Source organism: Odocoileus virginianus, chromosome 11, assembly GCF_023699985.2.
Source record: "Odocoileus virginianus isolate 20LAN1187 ecotype Illinois chromosome 11, Ovbor_1.2, whole genome shotgun sequence".
In the NCBI taxonomy this organism is placed as follows: Eukaryota; Metazoa; Chordata; class Mammalia; order Artiodactyla; family Cervidae; genus Odocoileus; species Odocoileus virginianus.
The window spans coordinates 27501915-27526507 of NC_069684.1; the positions used below are offsets into that span (position 1 = coordinate 27501915).

General features: G+C 46.9%; 1 protein-coding gene across 2 annotated transcripts in view; it reads right to left on the reverse strand.

Moving 5' to 3' along the window:
* Positions 1-23186, reverse strand: part of CASP9 (caspase 9) — a 25841-nt gene extending 2655 nt beyond the window's left edge. Inside the window, exons 1-8 of one of the 2 annotated variants that reach the window (XM_020873843.2) lie at positions 22985-23185; positions 17486-17882; positions 12666-12700; positions 11591-11767; positions 10867-10956; positions 6212-6359; positions 2162-2341; positions 1455-1564 (exon numbers count right to left, since the gene is read on the reverse strand). In XM_020873843.2, the coding sequence (XP_020729502.1) occupies positions 1455-1564; positions 2162-2341; positions 6212-6359; positions 10867-10956; positions 11591-11767; positions 12666-12700; positions 17486-17882; positions 22985-23116 (1269 nt within the window). In that variant the 5' untranslated portion in view covers positions 23117-23185. Of the gene's footprint in view, positions 1-1454; positions 1565-2072; positions 2342-6211; positions 6360-10866; positions 10957-11590; positions 11768-12665; positions 12701-17485; positions 17883-22984 lie in introns of those variants that run through there. The other variant, XM_020873844.2, reaches the window with a different exon arrangement.
* Between the last annotated feature and the right edge of the window lie 1407 nt (positions 23187-24593).

Consider the following 24593-nt stretch of genomic DNA (forward strand, 5'->3'; position numbering starts at 1 on the left):
GAAGTCAAACAAAGACAAATACCATAAGTGAAGTGAAGTTGCTCAGTCATGTTCGACACTTTGCGACCCCATGGACAGTAGCCTACCAGGCTCCTCAGTCCATGGACATTTTCCAGGCAACAGTACTGGAGTGGGTTGCCATTTCCTCCTCCAGGGGATCTTCCCGACCCAGGGATTGAACCTGGGTCTTCCACATTGCAGGCAGACGCTTTACCATCTGAGCCACCACGGAAGCCCATATACACACTATTAAATATAAAACAGGTAACCAGTAAGAACCTACTGTATTGCACAAGGGACTCTACCTAATAGTCTGTGATGGCCTATGTGGGAAAAGAATCAAAAAAAGAGTGGTTAAATGTATGTATAACTGATTCACTTTCCTGTTCACCTAAAATTATTAATGACACAACACTGTAAATTAACTATACTCCAATAAAAGTTTTCTAAAAAGAAAATTCAAAAATTCACAAAATTCAAGTCAAATTAAAAGGTCTACATGAAGAAAAGTTGAGAGAAGAGACCGGGCCCAGGAGCTGAGCACGTTGCTCAGCCCTGATGGGCCCCCACCTGCCTGTGAGACTTTCTCACCCACGGCCATGGCTCATGGCACCCCTGGAGTCCTGCCAGGGATGGCGCGGCACCTGTTTTTCTCGTCTCCTCTGCTCAGCAAAGCTCAGAGCCAGAGCCTCCCCAGGAGGAAGGAGCGATCCGAGCCCTCACAGCCCCTTCTCGTGGCACAAAAACCTGAGCAGAGCAGGAGGGGACCCCACATGTTCTGAGCCCCTTCGAGGAGCAACCACTCTGAGTGGGGCACTGTCCAGCCATGCTTCGCTATTCTCCCTGGGGCCTCCCGGGTCGGGAGGATCCCTGATTCTTGAGGGTCAAGAGAAAAGACTACACAGTGGGGCAGAGGGTACAGGCCTGCGACTTGCCATCAGGGGCTGTGCTCAGGTACCGGGCTGTCCCACGCTGGCGCTAAGGACTGGCTCCATCAGTGGGGAGTGTGGGATGCGTCAGCCTGGGACCTCAGGGGCCAGGGAAGGCTGTCTTTGGCATAATGAGCAAATGTCACTGCAGGCAGTGTTGCTGTTTGTTGTTTTAGTCAATTAGTCATGTCCGAATCGTCTCGACCCCATGGACTGTAGCCTGCTGGGCTCCTCTGTCCATGGGATTCTCCAGGCAAGAATACTGGAGTGGGTTGCCATGCCCTCCTCCAGGGGATGTTCCTGATGCAGGGATCAAATCCACATCTCCTGCATTGGCAGGCGGATTCTTTACCACTGAGCCACCAGGGAAGCCCCACTCCAGGCAGTAACTTCGTCCATTTACAGAAGCAAAAGCATCAACCCTCAGGGAAAGCCTTTGGCTTACAGAAGCAACTTCTAGCTTGGGCTTGGGGCCCTGCTCACCCCCACCCTGGGGAGGACACACTGGCCCTCCAGCAGCCTCACCCTGAGGAGGAGGGTCTGAAGGTCTTCACAGTGAGCCCACTGCTCAAAAACGCTGTCCAGGGTCTCGATGTACCAGGAGCCGCTCTTGGGATCCCTCCAGGAGACAAAGCCTGTGCAAGGAGAAAGGCTGAGCTTCGCTGGGGAGCCACCCTCCCCATGTCTATATGGACATCAGAGCCTGCATCTCTGGGCTCTGTGTGATCTTATTTCATCCTCACCATCACCCTGTGACTTTGGTTAGGACTCCTGTTTTCCCAACAAGGCAATCCATGCTTGGAGAAGTCAAGTCAGTCTTCCAGGGGATAAGAAAGAAGGAAACAAACATTTGTCACACCTGTTGTGTGCCAGGCACTGGGCTCAGCAGTGGGCCAGCCACCTTGTTAAAATCACCATGATGATCCCCAAGGTACAATTAATATTCCCATTTTAAAGATGAGAAGACTGAGGCAGGGCCAGGACAAGGGTGAGAAGACTGAGGCACACCAAAACAAGGGTGCGTGCCTCCTTCCATTGTGCATTCTAGGTGCCTTGACTGCCTCGCCCTGAGCTGAGGCTCAGAGAGGTGAAGTAACTTACTCAGGGTCACAAAGGCAACAAAGCGGCAGAACCAAGACTCACACCCAGGTCTTTCCTTCACAGCACTGCTGCTTCCAGGGCAGATGAGGGGACTTGCCGGCTAGAAGGACGAGGTCTCCGGATCTGCTCACCTGGGAAGGTGGAGTAGGACACTAAGATATCGCTGGGTGTGGGCAAACTAGACACGGCATCCGGCTGGTCGATGGAACGTGGGCCTTCCTGGAATGGGGTAGCATCCGTCTCAGGGTCGCTACTGGGGGTCTTATCTTCAGGGGAAGTGGAGGCCACCTCAAACCCGTGGTCCTTCTGCTCTGCAGAAACAGACACAAGTTGTCAGTGAGACACCCAGACCAGAGCTCCCACTTCGTGCCACCAGCCCTGAGAGGCCCGATTTCCTCTGGAGCCAGGGGCGTAGTGCCGGGCCAACATGAGCAGGAAGCCTAAACAGGGGCTTTACTTTTACTAAAACAAAATTTTTACATGTTCATCAAATAAAGTGGGGGCGGGGGGAGCAAGAATGCAGACATTTTAAAAACTGCAAAAGAAACCAGTTAGAAGGTATACACGCCAAAGAACTGGAAACAGGTGTTCAAACAAGAACTTATGCAGCAATGTTGATCATATTATTCACAGAAGACAAAAGGAAGAAACCACTCATGTGTCCAGGGACAGATGAATGGAGGTATGAACACTCAACAGAATATTACTCAAGCTTAAAAAGGGATGAAACACTGCAATATAATACAATGTGGATGGGCCTCCAGAGTAGGCTAAGTGAAAGAAGGCAAATATCTAAAGCCATATGATATCCTGTTTATATGAAATATCCAAAAGAGGCAAATCCAGAGAGAAGAAAGCAGATTAGCTGTTAGGAGGGGGAATGGAGTGACTGCTACCAGGTATGGAGATTCTTTGGGAGGATGATGAAATATTCTAGAATTAGATGGTGATGATAGTCCAACAACATTGTGACTGCACTGACAGCCACTGAATGGAACAATTTTTAACGGTTAAAATGGCAAGTTTTATTTTATGTCATTAAAGATCAAGTCACAGGCTTCCCTGCTGGCTCAGTGGTAAAAAAATCAGTTTGCCAATGCAGGAGACGCAGGTTCAATCCCTGGTCTGGGAAGATCCCACATGCAACTGAGCCTGTGCACCACAACTATTGAACCTGTGCTCTGGAGCCCGGGATGACTATTGCACAACGACTGAAGTCCAGACACCCTAGAGCCCAGCTCTGCAACAAGAGAGGCCACCTCAATCAGAAGCCCACGCACCACAACTAGAGAGCAGCACCCGCTCACTGCAACTGGACAAAGCCTGTGTGCAGTTATGAAGACCCAGCACAGGCAAAAATAAAAAAATAAAAACTCAAGTCACATTAGGGAGTTCCCTGGAGGATCGGGGGTTGAGTTACCACACTTTTACTGCAGGAGGCAAGGGTTCGCTCCCTGATCGGGGAACTAAGATCCCACAAGCTACATCACCAAAACAAAAGAAAGAAGGCACCTAAAAAGAGCTTCAGTAAAGACAGGCAGAGGGTGGAGGGGCCCAGAGGTTTCTGGAGTGGGCGGCTGTGACCCAGTCTCCCTTGTGAGAAGGGAGAACAGTCCTGCGGGAAGAAACGGCACCTATCAGGCAGGTCCCAGGGCAGGAGAGCAGGAGAGTTTGTGTGGCTGGATCCATGGTGGGTAACAGCAAGGAACGAGGGAAGTCACGGTTCACCTAGGGAACCTGGTGTCCCACCTGCAGGAGACAGAGATAGGACAGATGGCTCTAGAAACCCCACAATAATGACCCCAATGTCGACTGACCTCTCACCGGAAGCTCAGAAACCTGGTAATCTGTCTGTGATCTCACGGCTAATATGCAGGGGACCAGGACTCCAGCCTACATTCTTCTGGCTCTCAGCTACCCTGCTGCTTCCCATGGGGGCCCCCAAGCCTGCACTGGGGGCTTCTTAGATCTGTGAAAACTGGACAGCTATCCCAGGTCACTGCTTCCGGTTGTCTTCTTGACCAAGATTCTGGAATCCACCCTGGGTTCCAGGAATGACTTTAAGTGGGACGGGGAAGGGAGCGTGGGGCTGGGTTGGGAGCGTGGGGCTGTGGCTGGGTCCGCCCGGGGTGGCAGGGTGCAGTGGGATAGGAGGCACTTCAGCGAGGGGGATGCTACAGGAAGGACTGAAGGAGACGGGGCAGGCAGAGGGGCTGCCTCTGAAAATGAAGCAGAGACAATGGGCTCCGGGAGGGGAGGATGGGGGACAGAGGAAGAAGGGGGCCAGACAGGGGATACTGGCTGTGTCTCAATTCACGCGTCATCCTCCTACAATCTGAGGGGGAAGACCTCACCTACGAGTTATGCAGGTAAGGCACTGCTTTCTTCTTAAGGAGCCTCACTGATTCAAAACTCCTGCGAGGAAGCTTGACTTCCCATAAGAATAGACCCAGTGGGATGAGGCACCATTCCTTCAGGACATAAAATCCACAACCACTATCGTCCATGATTCTTCCTTCCTGGCCTCTCAGCATGACCTCCGAAGTTCTGGAGGGGTCACCCCCGAATCTCAGGCCCCTCCGCTCTGGCCACGTTCATCACATGGCTTACTCACTGACATTTCACACCAGAGTTACTGACTCTGAGGTGCGTTCTTCCACCTTGGTGCCCACGCTCTCTCTTAATGAAGGGTAGATGACATTTAGAAGATTTTTAAATGGTTTTAAATTGCAGCAACAGTGAATCTTAAAATAGCAACACGAGTCACCAAAACCCAGGGCAGACCAGTTCAGAGATGTGTAAACAACAGGATACCTCACCAGACGCTGGCAGAGATCCGCAACCTTTGGGTATTTCTGGTCTCAGCTGATGGTGGCGCCCTCACGTGGCAACAGCGTTAAAAACACGACCCCACGGCGTTAAAACACAAGGGTGGAAGCAGGGACACAAATTTCAAAGGTGGCCCCTTAATTACTGCTTTCCAGCTCTGGAGTTCTCCTGTTCTCAGTTAATCGTTTGGTTTAGTTTTTATTGGTGGGAGTCTACATTACTTCAGATTTTGCTCACAGATATTTTTATATGGTTTTATTTCAAAGTCAAACAATTAGAATGCACAAAAGATGCAAGCATACTACGGGCTTTGTGTCAGGCAGGGGCCCAGCTATAGGGAAGGTGGGACTAGCCCTGCCCTCAGAGGGTTGACCAAGGGATGAGGCCGTCTCAATACTAGGCACAAAAGATGCAAGCATACTACGGGCTTTGTGTCAGGCAGGGGCCCAGCTATAGGGAAGGTGGGACTAGCCCTGCCCTCAGAGGGTTGACCAAGGGATGAGGCCGTCTCAATACTAGGAGAAAGTGCTAAGACAAGGGAAGAATAGGGGCTACAGGAGAACAAGGGCCAGCAAACCCTGACTCTGTGCAAGGAAGGGGATATTCAGGGAAGACTTCCTGGAAGCAGTGACCAGGAAGTTGTAACCAGAAGGATGGATGATTAAGAGTTGGCCAGGAGATAAGGCAGAGGGACGGCACATAGGAAGGCTGAGGAGTAAGCCAGAGCCTGACATCCTAGGAAGTTTGAGCAGTGCTGGGATGGGCACAGCATGCCAGGCGGGGGAGGCAAAGAAGTCAGGGCCAGATCACCTGGAGATGACCTCATGTCCCATAATCCAGGACACACAATGTTCTCTCTTCCTCTTTTATTTTACAAGAAAACCAGGTAACGGTGAAGTAGGGCTCAGGTTTAAAATCATCGCATATAGCAAAGCTACAAACAATCTAAATAATCCTTAAAAATTATTGACTCCCTAATCCCAAAGCCTTTGAGAATTCCAACAGTTAATCCAGCAGTGGCCTCCCTTTCTCTGCAACAGTGGGAGGGAGCTGGGTTGATGGAGGTCAGGAGAATGACAGGAGCTAAAGAAAATGAAATAAGTTTCCTCTCTCCTCTGCATTGTTTGTTTTCACCAAGTCTGAGGTTGAAGTGGCCATAGTTCAATGATCCCCTGATGCTACAGCATCATGAGATGCAAACCTCTAAAAGTTAGACAGAGTTCAGGCTACTCCAGATAAATGGAGGTGCCACTTTCGGACAGCAGTGACCATGTTTGGGGCCCTCTGGATGCCTGGATCAACCTCTACTTTCCCACTAGCCTCATCGGCCGCAACGCTGAGGATCGGCTTACCTCCACCACAGGCCTGGATGAAGAAGAGCTTGGGCTTCCCTCCCAAGCTGGGGCAGCCAGTTCCATTGAAGGTGTTCACAATTCTCTCGATGGACACAGGACATCCATCTGTGCCATAAACAGCCCCTGGGAACTGGAGGTGGCTGGCCTAGAAGACCAAGAACTCTGGTGACAAACCCAAGAAGTTACAGTAGGAATCCAATGGCCTGTTTGTGCAGAAGCTATGTGGGGACCAAGCATTTAGAAGGTTCCACCAGGGGCACAAGGCTGAGTGAAACACAGCAGGTTGGTCCTGGGCAGCCTCAATTCCAAGGGTCTCAAACTCACATGCCTATAAGCACCAGATAGCCTAACTCAAGAACTATGGCCAGCTTCCTCTAGATTGGTTGTTCTCAAAGTGTGGTCCCTGATTCAGCAGCATCAGCATCACCTGGAAACTTACAGGACATGCAAATTCCCACCCAGACTTCCCAAATCAGAAACCTGGGTTGTAAAACCTATGGGACACTGTAAAAGCAGTGCTAAGGAGAAGATTCATAGCATTACAGGCCTACCTCAAGAAACAAGAAAAAAGTCAAATAAATAACCTAACTCTACACCTAAAGAAACTAGAGAAGGAAGAAATGAAGAACCCCAGAGGTTAGTAGAAGGAAAGAAATCTTAAAAATTAGGGCAGAAATAAATGCAAAAGAAACTAAAGAGAGCATAGCAAAAATCAACAAAGCTAAAAGCTGGTTTTTTGAAAAAATAAACAAAATTGACAAACCATTAGCAAGACTCATTAAGAAACAAACCCAAATTAACAAAATTAGAAACGAAAATGGAGAGATCACAACAGACAACACGGAAATACAAAGGATCATAAGAGACTACTACCAGCAGCTCTATGCCAATAAAATGGACAACTTGGAAGAAATGGACAAGTTCTTAGAGAAGTATAACTTCCAAAACTGAACCAGGAAGAAATAGAAGATCTTAACAAACCCATCACAAGCAAGGAAATCGAAACTATAATCAGAAATCTTCCAGCAAACAAAAGCCCGGGACCAGATGGCTTCACAACTGAATTCTACCAAAAATTTAGAGAAGAGCTAACACCTATCTTACACAAACTCTTCCAGAAAATTGCAGAAGGTAAACTTCCAAACTCATTCTATGAGGCCACCATCACCCTAATTCCAAAACCAGACAAAGATGCCACAAAAAAAGAAAACTACAGGCCAATATCACTGATGAACATAGATGCAAAAGTCCTTAACAAAATTCTAGCAAACAGAATCCAACAACATATTAAAAAAAATCATACACCATGACCAAGTGGGCTTTATCCCAGGAACGCAAGGATTCTTTAATATCTGCAAATCAATCAATGTAATACACCACATTAACAAATTGAAAGATAAAAACCATATGATTATCTCAATAGATGCAGAAAAAGCCTTTGACAAAATTCAACATCCATTTATGATCAAAACTGTCCAGAAAGGAATAGAAGGAACATACCTCAACATAATAAAAGCTATATATGACAAACCCAAAGCAAGCATTACCCTCAACAGTGAAAAATTGAAAGCATTTCCCCTAAAATCAGGAACAAGACAAGGGTGCCCACTCTTACCACTACTATTCAACATAGTTTTGGAAGTGTTGACCACAGCAATCAGGGCAGAAAAAGAAGTAAAAGGAATCCAGATAGGAAAAGAAGAAGTGAAACTCTCTCTGTTTGCAGATGACATGATCCTCTACATAGAAAACCCTAAAGACTCTACCAGAAAATTACTAGAGCTAATCAATGAATATAGTAAAGCTGCAGGATATAAAATTAACACACAGAAATCCCTTGCATTCCTATACACTAACAATGACAAAACAGAAAGAGAAATTAAGGAAACAATACCATTCACCATTGCAACAAAAAGAATAAAATACTTAGGAGTATATCTACCTAAAGAAACAAAAGACTTATACATAGAAAACTATAAATCACTGATGAAAGAAATCAAAGAGGACACAAACAGATGGAGAAATATACCCTGTTCATGGATTGGAAGAATCAATATTGTCAAAATGGTGATACTATCCAAAGCAATCTATAGATTCAATGCAATCCCTATCAAGCTACCAATGGTATTTTTCACAGAACTAGAACAAATAATTTCACAATTTGTATGGAAATACAAATAACCTTGAATAGCCAAAGTAATCTTGAGAAAGAAGAATGGAACTGGAGGAATCAACCTGCCTGACTTCAGACTATACTACAAAGCCACAGTCATCAAGACAGTATGGTACTGGCACAAAGACAGAAATATAGATCAATGGAACAGAATAGAAAGCCCAGAGATAAATCCACGAACCTATGGTCACCTTATCTTCAACAAAGGAGGCAAGGATATACAATGGAAAAAAGACAACCTCTTTAACAAGTGGTGCTGGGAAAACTGGTCAACCACCTGTAAAAGAATGAAACTAGAACACTTTCTAACACCACACACAAAAATAAACTCAAAATGGATTAAAGATCTAAACATAAGACCAGAAACTATAAAACTCCTAGAGGAGAACATAGGCAAAACACTCTCCACCATAAATCACAGCACGATCCTCTATGACCCACATCCCAGAATATTAGAAACAAAAGCAAAAATAAACAAATGGGACCTAATGAAACTTAAAAGCTTTTGCACAACAAAGGAAACTATAAGCAAGGTGAAAAGACAGCCCTCAGATTGGGAGAAAATAATAGCAAACAAAGCAACAGACAAAGGATTAATCTCAAAAATATACAAGCAACTCCTCCAGCTCAACTCCAGAAAAATAAATGACCCAATCAAAAAATGGGCCAAAGAACTAAACAGACATTTCTCCAAAGAAGACATACAGATGGATAACAAACACATGAAAAGATGCTCAACATCACTCATTATCAGAGAAATGCAAATCAAAACCACAATGAGGTACCATTACACGCCAGTCAGGATGGCTGCTATCCAAATGTCTACAAGCAATAAATGCTAGAGAGGGTTTGGAGAAAAGGGAACCCTCTTACACTGTTGGTGGGAATGCAAACTAGTACAGCCGCTATGGAAAACAGTGTGGAGATTTCTTAAAAAGCTGGAAATAGAACTGCCATATGACCCAGCAGTCCCACTTCTGGGTATACACACCGAGGAAACCAGATCTGAAAGAGACACGTGCACCCCATTGTTCATCACAGCACTGTTTATAATGGCCAGGACATGGAAGCAACCTAGATGCCCATCAGCAGACGAATGGATAAGGAAGCTGTGGTACATATACACCATGGAATATTACTCAGCCATTAAAAAGAATTCATTTGAATCAGTTCTAATGAGATGGATGAAACTGGAGCCCATTATACAGAGTGAAGTAAGCCAGAAAGATACAGACCATTACAGTATACTAAGACATATATATGGAATTCAGAAAGATGGTAACGATAACCTTATATGCAAAACAGAAAAAGAGACACAGATGTACAGAACAGACTTTTGGACTCTGTGGGAGAAGGCGAGGATGGGATGTTTCAAGAGAACAGCATCGAAACATGTATATTATCTAGGGTGAAACAGATCACCAGCCCAGGTTGGATGCATGAGACAAGTGCTCGGACCTGGTGCACTGGGAAGACCCAGAGGGATCGGGTAGAAAGGGAGGTGGGAGGTGGGATCGGGATGGGGAATACATGTAAATCCATGGCTAATTCATGTCAATGTATGACAAAAACCACTACAATATTGTAAAGTAATTAGCCTCCAACTAAAAAAAATAAATGAAAAAAAAAAAGACTGAAAAAAAAAAAAAGAAACCTGGGTTGTGGGGAACCAGAAATCTGGCCTTTCAGGTGCCTCTGTTACAGTTACGTTGAGAACGACTACTCTAGAGCAATTCCTCTCAAACTTTGTGTTTACAGGGGTCTTGTTAAGGTACAGGCTCTGAATGAGAACCTACATTCTCCCGAGTGCCAGGTGATGCCCATGCTTCCGTCCAGGGGCCACACTGTGAATGAAAGGACCAAAGGGGTGGCCCCAGCCCAGCCACAGGCCAGAATTTTGCTCTTTGAGGATGCGGGCCTGATGGGTCAGACCTTTGTGGTTTTTCAGGACAAGCTGAAAATCATGACTTCTGTGCTACCGTTGCCAGTTTTGAAAACACTGTACAATCCATTGGGGTGGTTACCTCTGCTGTCCAACCCATCAACTCAAAAGATGAGGAAACTGAGGCCCAGAAAAGGGGAGAGACTTGGCCACAGTGACCCAGCACGTTACTGGTCAAGGCCAGAGTGGGTCCCAGTGTCCCAACTCACAGCCAAGGGCCCAGAACAACGTCCAGCAGGACCAAGACAGGAGCTGGGAGCTCTTGTAAGCTGTGCCCAGTTCTGAACAAAATCCAGCTTACCTCTTCCTGCCTCTCCCAGATGGTTTCTCCTGGGGTCACAGCCCTCCCACCCAGGAGGAGCACCCAACTCCTCAGAGGGCCAAATGGCTTCTGAGAAAACAACAGGAGGGAGACAGGGCCCTGTGGCTCTTCCCACAGAGGCCAGGGTGTACTGGACACAGGAAGGGACGAGGTTCCTGCAGGGCCTCTCAGGGCAGCCTTCCTGGGCGCCTGCTAGAGAAGGTGAGGCCGCCTACCTGACAGCCGTGAGACAGGATGACCACCACGCAGCAGTCCAGAGCATCGTGGTCCCGCCGTGCCAGCTCCATCAAAGCCTGGACCATTTGCTACAAGAGAGGGCCGTGGGTGAGCCCGACCACTGACGGATCAGGTCCTCATCTGGGCCAGTCCCCTGCTCCCGGGGCCAGTAGTGAAGTTAAAGGACAGTCACAGTGATCACAAGAGAAGATTGGGGAAGAGATGCTGGGCTAGGCACTCTTTATTTACTTCTACAATGCCCCTGGTGGCTCAGATGGTAAAAAATCTCCCTGCAATACAGGAGACCTGGATTCGATCCCTGGGTTGGGAAGACCCTGGAGGAGAAAATGGCAAGGCACTCCAGTATTCTTACCTGGAGAATTCCATGGGCAGAGGAGCCTGGTGGGCTGCAGTCCATGGGGTTGCAAAGAGTCAGACATGACTGAGTGACTAACACTTACCTAATGCAACCCTAGGAGGTGAGCATGGGTCTCGATTTATAGACAGAGAAGCTCAGGCTCGGGAGTCACAGAGGTAGTGGGGGAGTCAGTCCTCAACCCGGGTCTCTGAATCTGGAGCTCTCACCGGTAACCACTGAGTGACACTGCCTCTTGTGGTCCTACAGACTGAAGGGCTCATCTTGGGGAGTCGCTGGCTTTCAGGGGCCCTCTTTAGGACACTACCCCATGAGCCCCCATTTCTCTCCATGCATAGGGCCCGTACCTTGGCAGTCAGGTCACATTTCACCTCCACTGCAAACTGCAGCAGGTGGAAGCGTCGCTGCATCCTCTCACAGTCTATGCTGGAGCCTGTGCGGGTCCTGAGCCCCGACTCGTGGCAGAAGTTCACGTTGTTGATGATCAGGCAGTAGCCACAGGGGTCTGCGTTCAGGACGTAGGCCTGCCCAAGCAGAAGGACCAGGTAAACCAGGGTCTCGCTGCACTCCTCGGGAGAAAAGGCGACACCCTGGGTCTCAACCATGGGGAGGACAGTCTGGAGAGATGGGATAGAGCCTGCAGTCTGCCTCCCTCTGAAGCAGGTGTCTGGTATCCACACCACACACACGTAGCTGTGTGACAAATGATCAGCTAAACCTGGGACAGAAGATTAGCTCCCCTCAGAGTACTCAGGATGGAACCACTAGCTGAGAAATCCAGCCCCCCTAGACACTGATCCCCCAAAGGACCAACAAGTCGCCCAGACCTGGGGCGTACTGAGAATCACATGATCAGCTCTGCCAGCAGACTCCTGCCCAAGTCACCCTCGGAGAGTCTGAGGCCACTTCCTCTCGAGGTTCAATGTTTCTCTAGTACTTCTCTCTTACAGCAGCCTGGGGTTTTTTGCTGTTGTTGTTTATGGCACTCTACAATGTTTACATTTATATACTTCTTTGTGTGACGAGTCTCCACTAGGCTGATGGCTCCATGAGTGGAAACTTGAGTGGTTGGTTCCCAGGTGTCCTAGTGCGAAGTCCAGGCTGACCCAGGGGAGTCACAAAATAAATACTATGACTGAGACAGGCAGTGACTTGGTCCAGGGTGGGTGCCACAGCCGATTCTCAACTGACCCCTCCTTAGATCTAACCCGACTTCACAGATGAGGAAAGAGCAGGGTTAGATAATCTGCTTCAGGAAGAGCTGTACCAGGCTCAGGGCACTGTAGGGGCCCCAGGACTGGGACTCTCTCCAGCTGGGCTGAGCTCCGGGGGCTCCTGACACAGCTCAGGAAGGACCTGGGAAGTGGAGCTCAGAAGAGCCAAAAGCCAACACAACCGGCCCCAAATGATATGAAGACTCACCAGATCGGCATTTCCCTTGGCTCTGTCCTGAGTACCTGGAGAGAAAAAGAGGGAAAACGTGAATGTCAGGGTCCAACAGGGAAGGAACAAGGGACCCTGTGAGGATACCTCCCACAGAAACACAGAAGAACAGGAGCTCAGGAACCCCTGGGGACTGCTGGTGAAGTCAAGTGGCAAAGCCACCTTCGGGAACTATTTAGAAGTTTCCAGGGGTTTCCCTGGTGGTAGAGTGGATAAGAATCCACCTGCCAATGCAGGGGACACAGGTTTGATCCCTGGGATGCACCACAATGACTGAAGACCGAGCAACTAGAGCCCACGCTCCGCAACAAGAGAAGCCACTGCAATGAGAAGCCCGTGCACCACAACAAAAAGTAGCCCCTGCTACCTCAACTAGAGAAAGCCCATGTGCAGCAATGAAGACCCAGCCCGGCCAAAAATAGATAAATAGTTTTTTTAAACAGACATTTAAAAAAAAAAGTTTCCAATAAGGTTGAACACACACCTACTCTCTGACCAGCAACTCTACTCCCAGGTACATAGTCAAGAGAAATGAGCACAGTGGCACCAAACAACTTGGCCATGAATGATCATCAAAGCCTTGTTCATACTCCTTGAACTGGAAACAACCCAAACATCCATCAGCAAGTGGATGGGTCAGCCAACTGTGACACAACCACACAGAGGGACACAACAGAGCTTAAAAAAGAAGGAGGTACATGCAACACCATGGATAACTGCAAAAACACCATTCTGGGTTTTTAAAAAGCCAGCAGAGTACATATGGTGTGATTCCATTTATGTGAAATTCTAGAACAGAGAGACATAGGGAAGCTCCAGATCTGTTCCCTCTCTGTGGAATCCATGGAGCCCAGCACACGGTAAAGTGAAAGTGAAAATGGAAGTCGCTCAGTCATGTCCAACTCTTTGCAGCCCCATGATCTATACAGTCCATGGAATTCCAGCATACACCAAATAGCTGAAGAATGAATAAATGAGTAAAGGTGTGATTTTTCTTTCAGTATCAAAAGAGTTTTCATTTCAATTAGCAAGAAGTCAACTGACCACCAGCCTACAAGGTTATAGGACCTTTTCTTTTTTAAATAAACACACATTGACCATCACCTGGTCATGCCACAGACTACACTCATGGTCCAACCATGGTGCCATTCATTGCTCAGAGCGGGCCTGGACCTTGTTAGGAGATATTCTTTTGCCAGTTTAAAAGTCATGTCATAAATGCATTTACATTCCATCTTTTAAATTAGAAATGGTTTTGCCTAGCCTGAAGACTCCCATTAGACCACAGACTTAATTCTTAAACAACTGCTCATTTCCAAAATTCCACTGCACTCCCAAAAATACCATTATCTACTACTGAAAATATCGTTTTCAGTATTAGAAAATGCCAATACTACTGAATACTACAAACGTCAATACTACAAATACCAATACTACTGAATATACCATTATCTACTACATATCCAGATGAGAGAATTGGACCATAAAGCAGGCTGAGCACTGAAGAACTGATGCTTTCAAACTGTGGTGCTGGAGAAGACTCTTGAGAGTCCCTTGGACTGCAAGGAGATCAAACCAGTCAACCTTAAAGGAAATCAACTCTGAATATTCATTGGAAGAACTGATACTGAAGCTGAAGCTCCAATACTCTGGCCACCTGGTGCAAAGAACCAACTCACTGGAAAAGACCCTGACACTGGGAAAGATTGAGGGCAAAAGGAGAGGAGGCAGAAGAGGATGAAATTATTAGATACTGACTCAATGGACATGAACCTGAGCAAACTTAGGGAGATAGTGAAGGACAGGGGAGCCTGGTGTGCTGCAGTCCATGGGGTCACAAAGAGTGGGACGTGACTTAGCGACTGAACAACAGCAGCAACTACTGCTGAAGAATGTGTTTATTTCCTGACTGACAGTAATGATCCACAAAGTGAATAATATCATCAAAATGACGGAATAAGAGTTTTCTACCACCTTCATTCTCCCAAAGAACACTAATTTTTGACAATCATCCACAGACAAGAATGCCTTTGTGGAAGTCCAAGAGTCTTGCAGAGAAGTTGCAGTATACTGTTGGTGCAAAATTCCAATTACATAGGACACATTGAAGAATAAAGACTAGAGGAGATTGCTCCTTCTTCAAATTCAAAGACAGCAACACAAGACTTTGAGGAATATGAAAAATTAAGGAAACAAGATACCACCAAAAACACACAATGGAAATCTATGATTTGCCCAATAAAGAATTCAAAATTGTTGTTTTAAGGAAGCTAAGTGAACTAGAAGAAAACAGAGAAAGATAATATTAAAAAATAAAAGAAAACAAAGAAAGACAATATATATACCCAGAAGTGGAACTGCTAGATCATACAGTATTACTATTTTTTTTTCTTCAAGTATCAGGGCTTCCCAGGTGGCTCAGATGGTAAAGAATCCACCTGCAGTGAGGAGACCTGGGTTTAGTCCCTGGGTTGGGAAGATCCCTAAAGAAGGGAATGGCTACCCACTCTGGTATTCTGACCTAGAAAATTCCACGGACTGTATGGTCCATGGGGTCACAAAGAGTTGGACACAACTGAGCGACTTTCACTTTCACTTTCATACCTGAAAGCTGCTGAGCAAGTAAATCTTAAATGTTCTCACCACATATACCAAAAAAAAAAAAAGTGTTAATTATGTGAGTTGATGGATGTGCTAACTAGCTTTAGTGTGGTCATTGTTCCATAGTACATCCAAGTAGTGAATTATCACCTTAAACTTACACAATGTGTTATACATAAATTATAACTCAATAAAGATGGAAATTTTTTTTTTTAATTTTTACCTAAAAAAAAAAATCTACAAAGCAAAATGGTTGCTCTTGAGAGGTCCATAGGCCACAGCAACATGTAGAGGGAGTAAACTGACAAAGGTACCAAAAGAAAGAGGTAGGGAAGGAGTTCCCTAGTGGTCCAGTGGTTGACATGAGTTCATTCCAGAAAGATCCCACATGCCTTGGGGCAACTAAGCCCATGTGCCAAAACTACTGAACCTCGAACCCTAGGGCTCATGCTCCGCAACAAGAAAAGTCACAGCAATAAGAAGAGTAGGCCTCGCTCACTCTAGAGAAAGCCCAAGTGCAGCAAGACCCAGCAAAGCCAAATAAATAATTTTTTAAAAAAAGAAAGAAAAGAGGTAAGGAAGGCTCCAGGCAGCAGTTACTGCACTAACAAAGGCAGGGAGGGGTTCTAGACCCACACGGAGGATAAAGTAGTCAGATATAACATGCACGAAACCCATTTCTCCCAAAATGACAGCTTCCAAGGGGACAAGAAGCACATGTGGGCAAGTGTGTGTGCAAAAGAATCAGTCATAGCCTGAGCATCACTGAGCACATGCCCATGGCTCCAGCAGAGAGAGAAGGCGGGAAACACACCCCCTCTGCTGCCTAAGGGAAGGAAGGGTAGATGTCCTAGTGCTGGGCCTAGGCAACTCAAATCACACAAGGAGGACTTCCCTGCTCATCCAGTGGCTGAGACTCCAAGCTGCCAATGCAAGGGGCCCAGGTTTGATCCCTGGTTGGGGAACTTGATCCCACATGATGCAACTAAAGATCTAACATGCCACACTCGTAAAGTTAACCATTACTACTACTATTATTATTAGCATCCATACCATGCAATGGTCAACTGGGAAACCATGAAATAGAAAGTGCTAGGTCTCCACATGCTGCCATGGAAACAAAGCCCTAAGAAAAAACTACATGCTCATCAACAAGAGAATGGTTAAATAAACTGTGGATGATTCAGAATAAAAACTACCTCACAATGAAACAGAATTAACTTCTGATACACACAACAGCATGAGTGAATTTCACAAATATAATGATGGCAAGAGAAGCCAGATTCAAACAGTATATAGGATTTCATTTACATTGAAGTTCAAGTTCAAAAGGGATCTATGGCAATAGAGAACAAAATAATGATTCCTTTGGAAGGGGGAAGAGTGGGAATAGACTGGAAAGAAGTACAAGAGAGTCTTAAAGGACACCAGAATGCTCTATACAGTAATAATCTGGAGTGTGGTTATCTGTGTGTTACTGCTTAGTCGCTAAGTCATGTCCAGCTTTTTGCAGTCTCATGGACTGCAACCTGCCAGGCTTCTCCGTCCCTGGGATCTCCCAGGCAAGAACACTGGAGTGGGTTGCCATTTCCTTCTCCGGGGATCTTCCCCACCCAGGGATCAAATCCACGTCTCCTGCAGTAGCAGGTGGATTTTCTACCGCTGAGCCACCAGGGAAGCCCAATTGGTAAAAATCATCCAGCTGCGGTCTTTGGATTTATGTATTTTACTGGATGTAGCTTTGTGACCATAGGCAATTATTTCACCTCCCTGAGTCCTGGGTTCCTCATTGACAAGAATGGGTCTAATGATGCCCTGCCTTGTAGGGCTGTTATGAGGAGAGGAGGTAAGGGTATGTACAGTGCCTACTCGGGACAGACTCTAATAGATGCCTCCTTCCTGCCCCCAAGCCTGGGCTAGTCCACTTGACTCACCTGGACCCAAAGGCAAATCACAAACAATAGATCGATCTGGAAACACTGATCAAAACCCATGACATCCAAACCAGACTTCAACACATGCTTTTCAGAGGAGGGGCACTCCTGAACCCCTACCAGAATATTCCACCCATCCCCTATGAGTACTCAGAAAGACAAAACCAAAATTAAATTTTGAAGTTCACACTACCCAGCTGTATCACTGGTCACTTGTCAATGACCGCTTGGTACACCCACCCACCACCCCTTCTTGGTACTCACAGACATCAGTGAATCCTCCAGAACCAATGTCCACTGGCCTGGGTACCTCTGGTCTGAGAACCTCAGGCCTGAGTTTGGCTGGCCAGAGCTCCTCTGGTCCCAGCACCACTGGAGCGAGTTTTCCTTGGCTCAGCTTTGATGGGTCCTGTTTCACCACTCTCAGCTTCTCTGGTTTGAGGCCCTCTGGTCCAAGCACCACCGGTTTGAGATCCAGGGGTCTGATGGCCTCTACATCCTGTTTTGCTGCTTGTCTATTGGTCTTCAATAATGAAGCCAGAGTGTCCTGGCCTGTGTCCTCCAAGCAGGAGATGAACAAAGGAAGGGCCTGACTCCCTCGAGTCTCTAGATCTATGATCAGCTGCCTGGCCTGATCACGCCGAGATCCTGAGCCCGCCCTCTGTTTGGAAAGAAAAACATGTCACTATTATCCACACACTTTGCTGTGACTCTCACCCTAACCCCCCAATTCCCATCTACCTAAGTCTAAACAATCAGGCACATGGGCAAAAATTGAGCCTGAGGTTACTGTGAGCATAGGCCACCTGCCAGTCTTCATTTATCTATTCAATCTCTATGTCGGGGATGTCTACTCTGTGCCCAGAAAGGGCCAAGTGCTGAAAATGCAGGAGAGAACAGTCTGTCTTCATGGAGTCACTTCTAGTGGAGCATGCAAACAGGAGTTTCCCTGGTTGTCCAGTGGTTAGGAGTCTGCCTGCCAATGCAGGGGACACAGGTTCAATCCCTGGTCCAGGAACTAAGATCCCACATGCCATGGGGCAACTGAGCCCGTATGCCAGTCACTGGAGCCCACGTGCCCTAGAGCCTGTGCTCCACCACAAGAGAAGCCACTGTAATGAGAAGCCCATGCACCGCAACTGGAGAGTAGCCCCCACTCGCCACAACTAGGAAAAGTCCATGCATAGAAACAAGAAGCCCGTGAACTGCAGTGAGAGGTCTCAGCCCATGAGACCTAGTGCAGCCAAAAAAAAATTGATAAATAACGGGATGAAGGAAAAAAAAGACAATGACACAGCAAAGACAGAAATGCCAGAAGGAAAATCACATGGGGCTGGAAGGGTACAGGTGCACTCAACCCAGACTTGAGACATCAGGGAAGCCTCCAGGAGGGACTAGCTTGCCTGAGCCCCCAGAACACTAAGAAAGGAATAGTGAATTCAGAGAAATGGGAGATGAAGTCAGGTGGGAGTGAGATCTCTGCACAGTCATGTCAAGAAAGCTGTGAGAGCTACGTAAGAGCTTTAAGAAGTGACAGTGTCCGATCTGCCTTTTAAAAAACTCATCCTGGGGGCAAAATGGACAATGGCAGGGAGTGGCCACAGCCAAGTTATGTGGTGGCAAAGACTTGCAGCTGGAATGGAGAAAAGTCAGAGGACAGATAAAAGAAATAAGGAGGGGAAATCCACAAGACTTGGGCATTGACTGGGTGGACTGTGGAGTTGCAGGAGTGGTCAAGGTTGACAATGTCAGGATGATGAGACCAGAGAAGGAGACAGGGAGCAGGAGGAAGATGCCAGTTATCTGCTGGTTCTCCTTTGAGGCCCAACTTTGGGCAAGTTCCACAGGGATAAGACACCACCCTGTTCGCAAGTATCCTACAGAAGTGTGATCGAAGAGAATTGTTCATGACAATAGAAATCTTTATCTGAGCTGTCCAAAATGGCAGCCATTAGCCACATGTAGCTACTGAGCACTTGGGTCATATGTCTAAGGAACTGCGTTTTCTGGGTTCAATTTTAATTACTTCATATTGACATTTAAATAGCCACATGTGACTAATGGACACTACACTGAATAGCACGTGCTTCAGTCAAGTCCAGCTCTTTGCAACCCTATGGACTGTAGCCTGCCATGAGATTTTTCAGGCAAGAATACTGGAGTGGGTTGCCATTTCCTTCTCCAGGGGGTCTTCTTGACCCAGGGATTGAACCTGTGTCTCTTATGTCTCCTGCACTGGCAGGTCATTTCTTTATGACTAGCACCATGTGGGAAGCTCCTTGAATAGCACATATTTGTACTATCACTGAGATGATTAATTTTCATTAGCAAAAGTTAGCTACATGCCTACTTCTCTACAAGTAAGTCATGGGGCTTTGATTTCTCTCAATGTTTACAAACACTCACAGACATGTGTTAAATGCATCATTTCACTTAGTCCTCCTCAACAACCTTGTTTTAAAGAGGTTAAATTACAATTACCCCCACCTTAAGGATGAAGGAAACTGAGTCTAAGAAAGTTGCTGCAACTTGCTAATATGTATTATGTCACAAAGCCAGGATGACAGCCCAGATCCATGTGATTCTGCCATACTAGGAGTGGTAAAACAGTGGCCCATTGTTCATAACACATTCTTTAAAAATTCTGAATTTTTTGCTAACATTTATTTTTAATTTTATATTGGAGTATACTTGATAATAATGTCTTAGTTTCAGGTATACAACAAAGTGATTCAGTTATACAAGTATCTATTCTTTTTCATATAACAGACCACCTTACCTGCCTCCTAAGAAACCTGTATGCAATAGTTAGAACCAGACATAGAACAACGGAACTGGTTCAAAATTGGGAAAGGAGTACATCAAGGCTTATATGGTCACCCTGTTTATTTAACTTCTATGCAGAGTACATCATGTGAAACGCCGGGCTGGATGAAGCACAAGCTGGAATCAAGAGTGCCAGGAGAAATTTCAACAACCTCAAATATGTAGATGATACCACTCTAACGGCAGAAAGTGAAGAGGACTAAAGAGCCTCTTGATGAAGGTGAAAGAGGAGAGTGAAAAAGCTTGCTTAAAATTCAACATTCAAAAAACTAAGATCATTGCATCCAGTCCCATCACTTCATGGCAAATAGATGGGGGAAAAATAGAAACAGTGGCAGATTTTATTTTCTTGGACTCCAAAATCACTATGGACAGTGACTGCAGCCATGAAATTAAAAGATGCTTGCTCCTTGGGGGTAAAAAAAACAAACTATGTCAAACCTAGACAGCATATTAAAAAGCAGAGGTCTGTACAGTCAAAGCTATGGTTTTTCCAGTAGTCATGTACGGATGTGAGAGCTGGACCACAAAAAAGGCTGAGTGCCGAAGAATTGATGCTTTCAAACTGTGTTGCTGGAGAAGACTCTTGAGAATCCCTTGGACTGCAAGGAGATCCAACCAGTCAATCCTAAAGGAAATCAACCCTGAATATTCATTGGAAGTTCTGATGCTGAAGCTGAAACTCCAATACTGTGACCACCTGATGCAAAGAGCCAGCTCACTGGAAAAGATCCTGATGCTGGGAAAGATTGAAGGCAGGAGAAGGGAGTGATAGAGCATGAGATGGTTGGATGGCATCACTGACTCAATGGACATGAGTTTGAGCAAACTCCGGGAGATAGCGAGGGACAGGGAAGCCTGGGGTGCTGTAGTCCATGGGGTCACAAAGAGTCAGACACAACTTAGCAACTGAACAACAACAATTCTTTTTCAAACAGGTTTTCCCTTTGGGTTATAACAGATTATTGAGCAGAGTTCCCTGTGCTATTTTTGCTAGCATGTAAAACCAGGAAACAGGAATTCCCTGGTGGTCCAGTGGTTAAGATTCCTCACTTCCACTGAAAGGGCCTGGGTTCAACCCCTGGTGAGGGAACTAAGATCCTGCAAGCCTCAGGGCATGGCCAAAAAAAAACAAAATAATTTCCCACTTGAAATGGCAACCCACTCCAGTATTCTTGCCTGGAGAATCTCATGGACAGAGGAGCCTGGGCTATAGTCCATGGGATTGCAAAGGGACAGACATGACTGAGCAACTAACACTTTCACTTTTCTCAATATAAAAGATCTGGCAACACTGGGCCAGCATTCTTGTATGATCATACTCAGCTGGAGTCGGAGGGCAGGGCAGAGGCTGCCCATTCTGGTGCCCACCTATTATGCCTCCAAGGACATTCAAGTTTATCACTCCTGTGAATGTTCCTGGTAGCAAGCATATGATCTCAAATTATTTCCACTCCTTAGTACACAGCAGATGCTCATAAGACTTCTCTTAATATTATACACTGGTGACTTCCCATATGATATTTGTCCTATTAAAGACTTCCTCAATGGTCAGGCCAAGTTCCTGGATGATGCAGAAACTGGCCTGCAAGCAGCCTACAGGGCACTATGCAAGGGCCTCTAGGAAGCCACACATTCCCACTGTATCTCCTGGTAAGAAATACATCCTGCTCGCTCCTGACCTCACAGGCCTGTGATGAGGGTCAAATAAGACAAAGATATGACAGTGCTTTTAAAGAGAACCTCAGGGACTTTCCTGGTGGTCCAGTGGTTGGGGATCCACCTGTCAGTGCTGGGGACATGCGTTTGATTCCTGGTCCGGAAGGATCACACATGCTGCAAGGCAACTGGACCCACGCTCTATAACTACGGAGCCAGCGGTCTAGAGCTCTTGAGCTACAACAAGAGAAGCCACTGAAATGAGAAGCCCACCCACTGTGACTAGAGAGTAGGCTCACTTGCCACAACTAGAGAGAGCCTGTGCATAGTAACAAAGACCCAGCGCAGCCAAAAGTAAATGCTTTTGAAGAGAACCTCAAATGTTTGATTTTATTACTCTCTTCACTATCTGCAGCCTCATCTCCAAACTCCTTAAAAGACACATAACACATGAGGGGCTGGCCAAGGAGGACAGGGCAAAGACAGATACCATCTGATGTGTCCTCATTCTGTGCCTGAAGCTTTTCTGTTTCACAACCCTTATCTCTTTTAGCCCTCAGGGCAGTATGATGTTTTCCCATTTCACAGCAGGGGAAACTGAGGCTCAAAGAGGATACAGTGCCAGGCAGTCAGACCTACCTAGTGGGTGCTCTGAACCTTCACCCTTGTGCATGCTCAGAAGCTCAGTCATGTCTAACTCTTTGAGAACCCCATGGACTGTAGCCCACCTGGCTCCTCTGTCCATGTGATTTCCCAGGCAAGAATACTGGGGTGGGTTGCCATTTCCTTCTCTAGGGGCTCTTCCCCACCCAGGGATCAAATCCATGTCTCCTGCATTGCAGGTGGATTCTTTACCACTGATCGACCTGAGAAGCCGCAACCTCCACCCTAGGGGAGGAAAAAACAGGTATGCCTCCAGACAGGCATCCAGCACCGCAGCAGCTCCCGGGTGTACTCTGCTCGTGCAAGGCATTACACGCCTTTAGCAAACCCTCAGATCGCTTTAGCAAACCCTCAGAAAGGTGTTTGGGGGTTGTTTGGTTCCTCTGGGAAATTTAGCAGGCTCGACGCCCTGGGGGAAAACGGGGTTCCCTCACGATGGTTCCCCAAAGGGAGGGGGTACTGTGTGGCACAGACGGGTAGGACGTGAGGCAGGGAGGCGAGGGCGCGAGCCGGGCCATTAAATCACGGTGTGGCTTCAGCAACCCTCTCCGCGCGGCCTCGCAGCCCGCAACTGTGACCTGAAGTCTGCGCTGCGCGGGAAGCTGGGGACCGTACCTGAATGTCCTCGATCATGTCGGGAGTGAAGAGTTCGCGGTTCAGCAGAGCGTCCCAAAGCGAGGCAACCTGCAGCTCACCGACCAGCTGTACCCGGCACCGCCGCAGGAGCTGCCGGTCAGCCTCGTCCATGGCGGACAGACAGCAGGGACCCCTGTCGCCTCTGTCCGCTTCCGGGCTTCGGACGCCGCGCCCCGCCCTCTCCCCAGGACCTGCCCCCGGACCTGCCCCCGCGTTGCGCCCCGCCCCCATTCGCTCCCGCCCCCCGCGTCCAACCGCCCCCAAGACCCACCCTCGCGTCACTGTACGGCTCCCAAGCCCCGCCACCCCGCTATTCACCCAGGCTATTCAGCTTCGTCCCCGGCGCCCCACCACACCTCTAGAGCCCGAATCTCCCAGGACACACCCCCCACAGTTGTCAGGGGCTCCTAGCCAGAATTCTCTAGCACTTCGCTTTCTGGTGGCGCAGTGGTAAAGAAACCGCCTGCCAATGCAGAAGACGCAGGTTCCATTCCTAGATTGGGAAGATTCCCTGAAGAAGAAAACAGCAACACACTCCAGCATTCTTGCCTGAGAAATTCCATGGATAGAGGAGTCTGGTGGGCTACAGCCCATGGGTCGCAAAGAGATGAAGAGGCACGCACATTCATAAACTCTCGGGGAGGGGGGGAGGGGCGGCGGTCATATTTCTACTAAGAGAGAATGTCGTGCCTGGAGCCATGGTCTGTCCCGCCCAGTTCAACCCGCTCCAGGGCATCTTATCCCTCTAGCTCTGTACTCTGACCCCAGTGAAACAGTATCCTTTAGCATGCCGGGATTTCCGTGTTTATTGTGTTTACTGTTCCAAACTTGTCCAATCCAACCAAGCCCACCGTACAGTCTTCCATTCCCCTCTTCCCTCCCACCCTAGCACCTCCCACAAGGAAAAAAACGAGCAGAAATCTTGCCCTCTGAATTACCAGTTTGTATGGCTCATTTCCTCATTTTAAAAATTGCTCATACGTCAACTATATTTCAATATTTAAAAAAAAAACCTTCTCACAGACAACATAAAAATATGAAAAAAATCGGTCCTGTTTGTTGAGCAATTGCTAATTCCCAGCATTGTGCAAGCCATTTTACATTGTATTATCTAATTTCTCCCTGACTACAATCCTACAGGGAGATGAGATTCTTTTCCCCTATTTTTCAGACATGGACGCTGGGGCTCTAGGAAGTGAAGTCACCATTCAAGATCACAAAGGTAGAGTGGTAGAGGCGGGTAGGATTTAAACCCCAACCCAATTCAAAGTCCACTTGCGACTGGGAATCTACTTTAGCATATATTCTCTTGAGCAGCTAAACTTCAGCCCCATTCACTCATTTATTTCACGAATATCTACTGAGATCTTATCTGTGCCAAGGTCTGTAGAGCCACCAAGAATATAGAAGTGAACAAAAGAGACTTTATAAGTCCTGCTTTTAGGTGCCTATATTCCAGTAGGAGGAGACAGGTGATAAACAGCATAAATAAATGAAAGATATAGTATGTTAGATAGTGATAAATGCAAAGGAAATAAAGTGTAAACAAGCAAGGCAGGAGAATATAAAATCTTTCTTTATATCCCCA